General features: G+C 51.7%; 1 protein-coding gene across 1 annotated transcript in view; it reads right to left on the bottom strand.

The window, feature by feature from the left end:
* Window positions 1–1,348: 1,348 nt before the first annotated feature.
* The window catches only part of SHH (sonic hedgehog signaling molecule), a 13,557-nt gene continuing 1,887 nt past the window's right edge, over window positions 1,349–13,018 (bottom strand). The window contains exons 2-3 of the mRNA XM_039713673.1: window positions 9,330–9,591; window positions 1,349–5,842 (exon numbers count right to left, since the gene is read on the bottom strand). Coding sequence (XP_039569607.1) covers window positions 5,136–5,842; window positions 9,330–9,591 — 969 coding nt within the window. The 3' untranslated portion in view covers window positions 1,349–5,135. The remainder of the gene's footprint in view (window positions 5,843–9,329; window positions 9,592–13,018) is intronic.

Genomic DNA, 13,018 nt, shown 5'->3' with positions numbered 1-13,018 from the left:
CTCCCCTGTCCATGTCCAACCCCTCCTGCCCTTGGGCAGCAGCCAGATATGAGCCTGGTGGCCAAGCAATCCTCCACAGCCACACACAGCATCCCTTGTCACCTCTCCTCCTCAGTAACACAAACGGACATTTGTTCACACCAAACTGAGCAAATCTAATATTTATTTCACATTTAGGTCACAGGACATCAAAACAAATATTTTTGCCCCAAACAGATATCCCGACCTTGTGGTTTCATTCCTGATTTGCAGTAATATTTGTCTGAAGAGATGTCTTTCTCTCACTTAAAAATGAAAGGAAAAGAAGTTATATAGGGTCCTGCACTCAGCTTTAAGGTGCACAATTGCTTGTGCATCCAAATCACCCCTGGATGCCACTTTTTGATTTCACTGGAACCAGGACAAGATCATTAAACTCATATTTCCTGCATTTCTTCACTCCTTTTCATCCCTGAAAACCAAAATTATTTAAATACATACGTCTAAACACCCCAAATGCAAAGCATTAAAAATTATATTTAACAATCTTGGCCCAAACAGTGGCTGTGGGGCCCCTATCAAATCTGAGACAATCTCATTGCTTGTAAAAATAGGTTTTTTTAAAGATTTTTTTTCCCTTTCAGCCTGCATAGGCCAAGGATCACATTAACACTGCTCCTTTGAAAGCTCTGAAGGGCTCTGTACATGGAAAATTGACCTTTTTTTCAGTTAAGTTTGAACTAGTTTTAAGGCAGAAACTGCTGAAGAGAGAATTTCAAAAGCTTAAGAAATCTAGTGGTCCCTTATGGCTTGCAGTAATGAGTGAGATAAAATGCTCTTTCTGGTTTCCTTCCCCCTGTAATTGAAATAGATGCTGTACTGGGGCTGCAAAACTGCTGCCCAATTATCGCCCAGCCAGGCTGATTTACATCTCCTGCTCAGCCTCAGCATGGTGTGAAATGCTCAGGAGGGCCAGTGTAAACATATTTCTATCCTGGTGGGACGTGCTGAGCGCCTAATACCAGGATAATAATATTATATATGTAGACATATATGTGCATGTATGTCTAAAGACCCAGCTAGGCAAACTGTCCCATGTGAGGGCACAAAGAGCTGCTGGCTGAGGCACAGCACAGCTCCCTGGCTGGGAAACACCTGCTTCACCCCAGTGCTTGGCTTGGATTTCAGCTGCACTGTGGATGTGATCCTCTTCCACTGGCACATCCCAGCTCCCCTTTGGAGGTTTTCCTGGTGTCTGAGCAGCAGGGCACTGCTGGAACTGCTGGTCAAGTAAACACAGACTAGTCCCAGTCTCATTAGGGTCATTTCTCACATTGGCTTGGGTGGGGGGCCTGGAGAGGACAGGCAGCTGCTGGTGGGCTGCCCTTCAGGGCACCTCTGCCACCCCACAGAACCCTTCCAAATGAGTTGGCTTTGCAGAGCCACGCAATATTTCACAGGTAAATGACAGACTGCCTACGTGGCTGTAGGTGGGAGGAGAAGGAGGTTGTGGCCACCACATGAAGCCACACTGGCACAATTCCTGGTATGTTTGAAGAGTCCAATACCAAATCCCTCAGGATTCCCACTCTGAGTTTCAATGTCATCAGGGTAAAATCCTCAGAGGTGTGCGATAGGAATGCTGTCACATATCAGACATTTCAGGAAGTCTCTGTAATTTCTTTAATTATTCAGACAACAGAGCACAAGGATAATAGCTTCAAGTACATTCTTATACATTATTTTGACAGTAGTAGATATGTATTTAGTCATAAACTATTCTGTAGCCACCACTATGTGTACATTTTATACAAACTATTGCCATACTCGGACCCTGAAAACGGACAGTGACATCTCCTAGATGTTTAGCACAAGGTTATGACAGTACATCCTTCATACGAGAGCTGTGGCTACGGGTTGGATTGGCCCATCTAAGGGAGCACTTCTAGCACACCACAGAGGGGTGATCCTGATGGGAGGCGCCAGAGGGAGAGGTGGAATTCAGACACGGTGAGAGGAAGACATAAAGCTGCTTGGAATAAGCGTGACGGAGAACACGGCACAGCATTTCTCTGCTCAGCGAAACAGGCTGATCCTGGTGTAAGAGCATCAAAACTTCTCTCACACCACAAAGATCTGAGCTCATCTCGGCCTTTGGGTAAAGATTAAATGAAGCAATGTCTGGTGTGGTCCCATCCAGGCATGTGCCCTGCCCTGACACAAGTGTGGGCTCTGGTCTGATGGCTCTTTAACATCTCAGTTGCAATTTAGATTGAAGCCCTCCAGCCAGTGGCTTTAAGTTTGATCATTGACATCCCTAAACACCTCCACCACCCGACCTCTGGAGAAGGCACCTTCCAACACGGTCATTTCTTTGAGTGTAGAGGTCTCAAAAAATGGCAACCACCTCTCAGAGACAGGGAAGGAGAGTTCAGACACCCAGATGCCACCAAACTAAGGCCAGACTCTTACAGCAGAGACTCATTTGTTCCACGATCACATTCTCACATGCCCCAAATCATCTGGATTTGCAGCCCTCAGCACACCCCAAAGACAGGGAGGTGGCAGAGTCCAAGCTGGGGTGGGCAGCAGGTCCTCAGCACCCTCCAGGCAGTCCACAGTCCCCCGTGATGCCTTTAGTTGGGTAGGCATGAGGGTGGCTTGGTTTCTTTCCTGGTGCTGCAGCACACTGTGGTCACTCCAAAGTCTCATCACCCTGGCCATGTCCAAGCTTTGGAGGTTGGAAGTGGGGCTGGACTAGAAGCTGACAGGAAGGAGAAACCACATCCATCTGTTGGGGGTTCACACAGCAGTGCTCGTGCGTGGAACTTGGCCACCAGCTCTTGACAGTGCTCCAGAAGCTCCTGGGATTTCAGCGTGGAAGAGCACGGTCGACACTCTCTGGAGATGGCCCCAGGCAGGGACATTCTTGGAGGCTGTGGAGCTGCCATCCATCCCAGCAGAGAACATGGCTGTGTCTCTGGAGCAAAAGGTCTGGTGGGTGAACATCCTAGAGTGGCGAGTAATGGAAACCAAAGAAAAGGTGAGAAGACATTCAAGGCAAGCTCCCTTCCGGCACGGTCCCGTCGCAGACGCGCACACACATGCACACACAATGTTTTGCAAAATTTTTACGGGGATCCTGGAAACCCTCCATGGAGGAGGACGCCGGGCAGCAGAACCTCACTGATCAGCACCTGCCAAGGATGATCCCCTCGGGGTGGGTTGGGGCTGGGACCAGCCAGGGGAGGCAGTGCTGGCCCCACCACTCAGCTCCTAAAACACATCTCCAGCACATTCACCCGTGGGTGGCTCGAGATGGGGTCCTGCATTACAGCTGGGGAATAAATGAACAAGTCTTTATCCTTTTGTTTTGTAAAGGGTGTTTTGCTCTGTTCTCAGCGGCCCCAAGCTCTGTGCTGTTACTCAAAGCAGCCAGTGAAATCTGGTGGCTGTCTCCTTCTTCCAGCATCAGCCACGTGAATCCCTCTACCTCACCAAAGTCAATGTCTCTCCCTCAGATTTCCATCTTCTGGGCACCCAAATTGAAACCCACTGAAATCCCAGGGTTGCCACAAGGTGAGGGCAGCTGTCTGCCTTCACATTAATGCGCTTCAAAGGGAAAACTTGATTTAGCATCCTCAGAATTTTAAGAGCCATCTACAGTCTCCATTCCAGAGTGGGAAGTGGACATGGAGTCGGGGCTGGAGCTGGAAGAGAGGAGCATTGCCTGAGCAGGGATGGGGAGCCAGGGCTCTGGCAAAGGGAAACCCGTCTGCCGGTCGTTCGTGCAAATAAGTGAGGTTCTACTGTCAGTACAAGAGATTCCAGGTTATGCACAGATGTGATGGATTCGTTTCCTTAATTAAAGTACCAAAATTAAATGTTATAAGCAACACATCTAAATAAAATAACGGGCACTCATTTAGGCATCATGTTTCCTAAACCAACAAGCAAAAAGGAAAAAAAAATGGGATGCACCAGGAACTCTTAGTTATTATATACTAACCAAACTGTGCATGGCACATTTTATTTCTATAAAACTATTAAAACTATTACAAAATATTCAAAAATACATTTTAGTAAATTTACAGCAGTTATTTCTCAATTTATTAATGCAAAACATCCTTTTCCCCCCTCTGTACAAACTACCATCTCCATCGTCACAGAATTGCCGCCATGTGCGCTTTTTAAAAAATATTATTTTCTAATAAACTTTTTCTGAAGTTAAAAATAACAAAGTTTCTTACGGTTTTTGCAAATAAAAAGTTTGTGTAACAGTCTTGACTTCCATGAACTTCCATGAACGTGGCCAAATGATGTTTTTACAAAGCAAAACATGGAAAACAATACAGGAAATGATGTTACATTTGAAACTATTTAAATTAAAATAATATATTCTCATATTTTACACTATTTCAAAAAACGAAATGTGATTCAGTTAAGTATTGATCTCTCAAAAAAATCTAATTTACAATTCTGTGTATAAAAATATAATTTACGGACCCCCATGAAGTTTGTCTTTTTTTGTGTGTGTTTGTTTGTTTGTTTGCTTGTTTTTTAGACTTGCTGAAATGAAGGAGCAATGTAATGGAGAGATGGGAAAGTACAGAATTTTGCTTTCTGAAAGTCAGGACACACGTGACATGTAGAAAAATAGACTCTGCGCAGTTTTGCTTGGCCTCACAAAATAATTTTTTCCCCTGTGAGTACAGTTCACATGACAATAAATTATCAAAGAAACTATTTAAGGCTCTTGAAGGTCCGGTTCATATCATTTAAAACATCTATTCAAAATACCAAAGAAATAAATATCCAGGAGAGGAGGAAAAAAAACAACCAACAAACAAAACAAAAGAACAAATAAAAATATATATATATTTATAAACTAAACAGAACAGAACTTCCAGGGGTCTTTGTTTCCCTTTAAGTCTACTTTGGACTGTCCTACTTAATTATTATTATTTTATTATTATTATTTTTAAGTCTTAATCCGTGCTCTCTTTTAAAAATATGTATTTTTTTCTTTTTTTTTTTCCTTTTTGTTTTTCTTTTTCTTTTTTTTTTCTATTTTTTTTTTTCTCCTTTCTCTCCCCCTCCGTGTCTCTGTCTCTCCGTGGAAGCCTGGCGGGCGGCCGGCGTGGCGCGGGGTCCCCTCAGCTGGATGACACCATCATGCCCAGCGGGTGCAGAGAGTCACTATCCAGCACCCAGCTGCCGATGCGGTAGAGGAGCCGAGAGTACCAGTGGATGCCGGGGGCCGTGGGGTCTCCCATGGGCGACCCCTCCCCGGAGGGCCCGAGGGCGGCCAGCACGGCCTGCAGCAGGCGGAAGGGAGCGAAGGCCCAGTGCGCCCAGCTGTGCTCCTCGATGACGGCGTAGCACGAGGCCAGCACGCGGTCGATGAGGATGGTGCCCTGCGCGGTGAGCGGCGCGTAGGCGCCCGACGCCTCCTCCCGCAGCGACACGCGGTGCACGGCCGCCGGCAGCAGCCGCCGCCCGCCCTCGCCTAGCACGAAGACGCGCTGGCCCGGCCGCACGCGGCTGGCGAACAGCGCCCGGCTGCCGGCGGCGCCCGCCTCGGACTGGTTCTGCTGGGGGGCCACGAAGAGGAGGTGGGCGGCCGTCAGCAGCAGCCGGGCCCGGGGCTGCCGGGTCTCGATGACGTAGAAGAGCTTGTGGGAGCCGTCCTCGCGGTCCAGGAAGGTGAGGAAGTCGCTGTAGAGCAGACGGCCTTCCGTGTCGGCCACCAGCACCCGGTCTCCAGGCCGCAGGTCCTTCACCAGCTTGGTCCCACCTTTCTCCAGGTGCACCGTGGCCGAGCCAGGGAAGCAACCCCCAGATTTGGCCGCCACTGAGTTTTCTGTGCAAGGAGAGAGGCACAGCAGGATTAGAGACACATGCGGGGCTGAGGCATGGGAGCATGCAGGAACTTATCACTTGCCCAGCCACCCCAACCCACCAAGAAAGCTCAGGAGACAGCCAGACTCCCTTCTGAAATTCCTCCACCCTCATCTAATAGCATACCCCATTTGCAATCAGTGGGTCAAGTGAGAATCCCCTTTCTGCCAGATTTCAGCCAATGCAAAATCTCCTCTGAGTTAGGAGTTATAACAGTGATTTTTCTCATAAAGGAAATGAGCCAAAATATTTCCACTGAGAAAACTGTTCCAGAACAAAATCTCTTCTGGAAGAACTTCCCATTTGGCTACTGTTCACCCTGCACTGACACCTGATGCCAGATAACTTGCAGGCTTTCAAAGCAGAGTGGTTTTGCTGGCATAAAGTTTCTTCTCTAAGCAAGTGCCTGTGCTCTTGATGCTCGAGGTCCCCACTCAGCTCTTACTCAAGAAGCACATCTAGGGCAGCAAACAGCAGAGGACAGGAGGAGACTTTGCCCCAGGGTGCACACAAATTTTGCCACTGCAAAGCAACAATCCAAATTTCCCAAATCCCCCTGCATCCTGCTGCACAAGCCCCCATGCTGCCTCCAGGCTTGCTGCTCAGCATGGTGGCTACTGGGGCACATCCCACATTCACAGCACCCCTGCCTGGCATCTCCAGCACTCTGCTTGAATCCTCTTTCAAAAAAGAAAGAAACATCTCCCTCGCCCTAGAAGAAGCTTGCTCTTCCCCATCTCGGAGAGTGTGGTCCCAGAGCAGCCCAACACCTGTGCCAGGCCAAGCAAATGCCTCCTCCACTTCCTCCAGCTCTTGGGAGTTACTCAGAGCTTAGAGCAGCTTTTGCTGCTTTTCTGTGCTACTGAGAGGAACAATCTCAGACTTAAAGAAAGCAAAAGCAGCAATGAAACTCTGTCTGCCTTGCAAATCACTTTTTGGAAGCTCAGCCACCTGTGGGGTGGTGGGAAAAAACAGTCTGCTGTGTCCAGGCTGATCTCTGTCTTAACAGAGGGACTTGCAGTGTTCCTAACCACTCTGGTTTTTTTTTTTTTTTTTAAATATTGGGTAATACCCCACAGGATGTCATGGTAGCAAGTGCTGAGATTCCCCATCCCTCCCTTGCCTTTCCCTGCTTTCTCCCAATTACTCCCTAGACCAGTTAAGAGACCTGGTGATGTAGCTCCTAAAGATGGACAGATTTAACATTTTGCCTCTGTGGCTGCTACTGAAATTCCTATGATTGAAACAAATCCTTTGAGTATCTCCTAATGACTTTCTCAGGAAGGACAGGAAGGGTGAAAATTAGACCGTTATTGATTTGCTAATGACTTTATTGCTTCTCCTTCAGAAATGAAGCAGCAAGATCTCCAAGGCCTCCCTCTTCAGGGAGGACATGGCAACAAACAAGCTATGTGCTTTATGTGGAGGCCTCTGCTAGTAAACTACACCTTCCTACAAGCTGGCAGTAAAGGCCTGGCTAGAGCTTTGTTTGCATATTCAGGGACTTGATGAATAGATGTAGTAGTGTAGCAGCTCTACAAACATGCCAGTGAATTGGCAGAGGTGTGAAAATCTGCTGCTTTGAGCAGTGCTTGTTTGGGTTCTCTAATTAAAATCCAATAAAGGATCAGCATTGTCATTCTGATTCATGTAATAAATGCAGACACTCTTGGAAGAGAGGACACTTCCATTTTTTTCCCAGCTTCTTCCCCCCCTTTTTCTCCCCCTCCCTATTTGTTCAGGTGCAGAAACCCTCTGTGCCAATTCACACACATACTCTCCAAAAACCCAGGACCTTCCAAGCACTATTTGCACAGCAGAGCCACTTTTCCAAGGCACTCAAGATCTGTATTTGAATTTTAAATGTAGAAGCTTGCTCTAAATACTTGCTGTAGCGCATTATCAATGTCCCTTTTACCACCCCTGCCTCTCCCTCCTCTGTTCTGGTGACAATAATTCAGGCCTTGGGGGAACTCTTCTTTGCATTCCAGTCTCCTGGATCATACTTTTTGCAAACAGAGATCTAGATAAAGAATCTTCCTGCTGGCATTATGGGATTTAATCTTCTCATGAGATGCTCTGTCATGAAATGAGGTTTGGACAGTTTAGGATCAGGCTGAGAGAGTGGAATTCAAGCCTGCTCCCTTCAGCCTGCCTCGTACAGTCACACGACCCTGCCTGACACCCTCCAAATATTGCCCCCAAGTCCTTGTGTGCCGAATCTCAATGAGCAGCTTGGGGTGGCTCCTCTCCTGTGAAACACCCTGGGGTGGATTAGGAGGTGCTCCTGGGCTAAGGTCACCGCGCGCCACAATCGGACACCTTGCGCTACAAAGCCCATCTTGGCTATTGAAAGGGGTGTTTCAGATCTCCACGCAGCTGACAGCTTTGCAGGGCCTCTCTTCGGCTAGAAAGGACCCGGGAGCTGAACAAAAGCAGTAGCAGGCTCTCAGGACAAAGCCCACATGGGCCAGGAGAGGTGCTCAGCCCCTGGGGAGCTCCGGGCTGGAGTGAGGGATGTGAACCCTCCTGCAGGTGGGCACGGCAGGGCCGGGCTGTTTCCCTGCCGTGGGGCTGCTGGGTTCGAAGCAAACGGCTATATTTAAAGAAAGCCCATTATTTTCTTTTGCAGCCAAGTGTCTCCTGACACATCCAGCAGGTTGCTGGGCGAGGGTATGCTCTTAAAAAGAGCTTTCGATATCATACAGCTGGATGGAGGGAGGCGGTGGAGCTGGGGGCTGTCACTCGCTGACAGATTTGCTCCACCAAAAAACGTGTCAAGTGTCAAGAAAAGAAACTCTGCGAGTCGGGGATTTCTTGCGAGCTGTTCCCGGATTGAGACAGCGTGTGGCGTTGTAAGCACAGGGGAGGGGAGGGAAAAAAATTATGTGTGTGTGTGTATCCCTATCTGGGAATTTCCTAGCGGCTACCGCTGAAGGAGGCTGGGGACCACGTTACTTATTTATTTTCCTGGCCGGCTCCCACTCGGAGATTAGCGCTCGCGAGTAAGGCGTGCAGCCAGAGGGGCGGCTGGAGACGGCCACGAGTGTTTGTGTTGAACATGCTCCTTGGATGGGGAAAGCATCAGAGCCCACGGGGGGAGGAGAAGGGTGTGTGGCTGCGACGCAGCACTCGTGGGAAGGCTGGCCAAGAGTATCACCCAAATAAAAGTGCTGTGAAAAACTGCTGCAGCTGCCTTTGTTTTTTCCTTCCCCCTCACTCTTTCCTTTCCCCCACCTCTGCTCCGACGGGGTGGCTAAGAGGCGGGGGGAAGGCCGGCTGTCCCCTGGGGCTCTGCTGCCATCTCCGGCGGGGCAGGCCGGGAGATAGGGACCCTGCAGGGACGAGAGGAGGGAGCCCGGCGGCAGAGACAGGTCGCAGAAGGCTGTAGTCGCGGCCCGGCGTGTCTCCCCACCTCGACACGTCCCTGGGCAGGCTGCCCGCCTTACCTGCTTTGACGGAGCAGTGGATGTGCGCCTTGGACTCGTAGTAGACCCAGTCGAAGCCAGCCTCGACAGCCAGGCGGGCCAGCATGCCGTACTTGCTGCGGTCCCGGTCCGACGTGGTGATGTCCACGGCGCGGCCCTCGTAGTGCAGGGACTCCTCGGAGTGGTGGCCGTCCTCGTCCCAGCCCTCGGTTACCCGCAGCTTTACCCCGGGCCACTGGTTCATCACCGAGATCGCCAGAGCGTTCAGCTTGTCCTTGCAGCGCTGCGGGGATAGGGGCGGATAGGAAAGGGTCATTGTGGGGTGCTGCAGACAGGGGAACACCCCCCCTTCGTTATCGATCCCCCCTTGGGCCGCATCCTGCTTCCCTCTCCAGCCAAAGAGGCGGCATTCCTGCCCTCCCCGCCGAACCCGCTCCAGGATGGGCTCAGCCAGAGCTGAGCATCTTCTCCCCCGCAGCCAGAGAGGAACAGGGAGGTAGCTGAGGAGGAGGAGAGTGAAACCTGGGGACACGGGATGAATACAGGACCAAACACCACGAAGACCCACAGGGACGGACCATTTCCCTGTCCTGGCACCTGCTGCGGGGACCAGGGGACCCCCCTCTGCCGGCGCTGCCGTGCGAGCGTGGCGATTCAAAGCCACCTGCACCGAGCAAATTCCTGCCGCTAAGTGCCCTGTCCCTTCCCGAGAGCAAAGTTTCTGCCCAGAACAAACACTCGCCATATATCTCAGAGTCACGGATTCCCCCCCGGAATGTCTCTGCGGGCCTTTTCAGCTTAATTCTGTGTTGAAAAGGGTATCAATACATGTTAACAGCCTTTATGTGCTGGAGGGAGGGGTGGTTTTTTCTTGTCTCCCTTCGCCCATCACTCATTAGAGCCCTCAAAGCTGCATGGGCTGGGAGCATTCACTCTGCTTCAAACATACATCGGCGCTTGCCTACAAAGCCGAGCAAATCCATACAATAATATAGCTCTTAGTGGGAAGATGAAAAGCAAGGGAGGGCCAAGGAGGGAAGTTAAGCAGAGCAGGGATGCTATGCAAGCTAGGAGCCCCTTTGTGTGGAGTGAAACCCTTCCAACTCCTTGGGGAAAGTACTGCAGGGGTTTTCATTGACCCTTCAGAGCCACCAGCCTTCCCGGGGCTGAACTGGGCCCAGCAGCACCGGGAGCACGTAGGGATCAAGTAATGAGGGACACAGGACAGGGGAAAGTGAGGAAAAGAGGTGAGCTGAAACCATTAAAGTTTTGGGGAGAATCCCATCTTAGCCAGGCAGGGAATAGACACAGTGGTGACGGGGGAAAAGGACTCTCAGCCCAGCAGGAAATCAGCACCGAAATCATTGAAAAGCACTTGACTAAAGGTACAGAGTTAGAAACACACACGTTGCCAGATTTCTTCCTCCTTTTTGAGAGGAAAACAACTAGTGCATGTACCCGACGTTGTTCCCTTGATGCAAATACCGATGTGGCTGGAAGCCACGGCGGGATGCAGTAACCTGCTCTTCCCACACTTTTGCTGGCCTGACTGGTATGCCCGGCTTTCTGCAGGACCATTCTCCCCCGTGTGCTCACAGCACAGCCAGTAACAGAGCACAAAGTCCCCCTTTCACAGCTCCCAGGAAGGCAAAGCCCCTCCATTACTCCGACGACACCACTTTTAGGGACGTGACAAGGCTGCTTAGCAAGGAAGTTCCCATGCGTTCACCAACAGCCATAAAAGTGATTCCAGCAACACACAAGTTGATATAAAGAGATATAAAAGTCCCCGAGAGATATAAAACACGGTCATGAGCTCACTTTGGACTCTCTGGCCTACCGTTTTATGGAGAGAGACGGGTGTTTGGGTTTCGGCACCGTTCCCGGCAGCAAAGTGCAGTAGTACAAGGAAGTTGAGTTTGATTTATTTTATTTTTTCCCTCTCTCCCTCTCACACCTGAGTGGATAGATACGCTCCATCACTGATTTACAGGGGAAAGGGGGAGAAGGATCAAACATCTCAGCTGCTGATAAGGCGACAGCGCTGCGCGACACGGCGATGCCTTGCCCCGCACGGAGCAGCGGTGCGGGCAGGGACGCGGGCAGCGCCGAGGGGCTCCGGCCGCTCCGGCCCTGCCAGCACCACTTCCCGGCTCCAGGCGAAATAAAGAAGAAGAAACGGCCTCCTAAAGGACTTTTCTCCCTTTTATACTGCCTGAGCTGGATTGTCAGAGTCAAAAGCCGTGAAGCCCAGACTATTTATTAATTCATCGGGTCGTGTGCCACAAATCAAGCCCAATTCTGTTCAGCCACCGTGAAGCTCAGCAGGGCTGCCTCCACTAACGCTTTGTGTGGAGGCAAAGTTGTTCAACAAGCCCTCTCCTGCCAGCTCCTAATCTCTTCACAAATGAATTGCTTGAAGGAAACACTTAACAGGTACCTGTCAGTGTAAACAACCTGGTGGGCTTCCTAAATGCCAAGTTGATCTCTAAATTCCTCACATCACGCACTGGTTGTGTGCCTGCATTACACGAGATTGCTATTTTATTTCATACAAATTCCAGCTTTATCATACTGACCTGGCCTCCTTATCTCTCTCCCCAATCCAGCCAATGGCCGGGGTAGGGGGGGTAGGAAGGGGAGGAAGGGGGGAGCCCTTAGCAAACTGCTGGTGTCACCTGCAAAGTTGAGAACCTGACTTACCTACCTCTGTTTGCGTTCCCCCCCCCCTTCTTCTGGAGTTAATATTAACTAGCCACTAATGCATGCGGCAACCACTCTGCAAGTTTAACGATTCTGTCCATGAAAGATCTCTCCATGGTTGAAGGGCTCCCGAAGCCGGCGTTTAAAGGCTGGGATTTAACCAGAGGGTGCTGGCCGAGGGAGAGAGGGAAGGAGAGGAAAGCAAGGCAGGGAGGCCAGAGGCAGGACCGCACCCCGGGTCGCAGAGGACCCGGCCGTGCCCGGGCAACGGGGAGCGAGGGCAAGCAGTGCTCTCGCTGCCCGGCCCCGCTCCGCTGCCCCTCTCCCTGCCTGGCCCGGGGGAGCCGGAGCCCCGCTCGCTCCCCGACCTCGCTCCCCTCTCTGCCGCGGGTACCCGGCCCTGCGGCCTCCCCGGCCCCGCCGCTCTCAGCCCACCTCCCCCCTTTGTGTCTAAGGCACGGGAACAAGCACTGAAGGAGCGGGGGGGTGAAAAGTATTTGTTTTCGTTTCGTTCGTCTGAGGGAAGTTGACAGAAGGTCAGGAGTTCAGACGCTGCCAGCTAATGCAGCGGGAGCGGCCAGCCGCGTAGCCGGCGCGGCGTGCCCCGGGAGAGCCGCGGGGCCGGGGTCAGCCCGCAGTCCGCCCCCGGCCCGCAGCCCACCGCTCCCGACCGTGCCCCGGCTCCCCCCGCGCCCGCTCCCCGCTCCGCTCCCTCCGCTCCGCCGCGCACACGCACCGGCGCAGCCGCGCAGGGAGGGATGCGCCCAGCCCCGGCGGGAGCCCGTCTCCCGCGGAGCCGCCGCCGCCGCCGGGCTGCGGAGGGAAGGGTGAAACCCGAGCCGCCGCGATCGATACGCGAGGGGAGTAAGTGGAGCTGAAAATGCGAGAGATGCGGCTCCGGAGGCAGCGGGGGCGGAGGACCGCGGGTGCGCGGAGGGGCGCGGGCCGCGCCCGAGCGGGGACCGGCACCCGCTCCGCTCCGCTCCGCACCCGTGCGCGGGGCGGCG

Source organism: Passer montanus, unplaced genomic scaffold (genome assembly GCF_014805655.1).
Source record: "Passer montanus isolate IOZ18808 unplaced genomic scaffold, ASM1480565v1 scaffold10, whole genome shotgun sequence".
Taxonomy (NCBI): domain Eukaryota; kingdom Metazoa; phylum Chordata; class Aves; order Passeriformes; family Passeridae; genus Passer; species Passer montanus.
The sequence above is the reverse complement of the archived record's forward strand: the minus strand, read 5'-3'. Positions and strand labels throughout refer to the sequence as shown.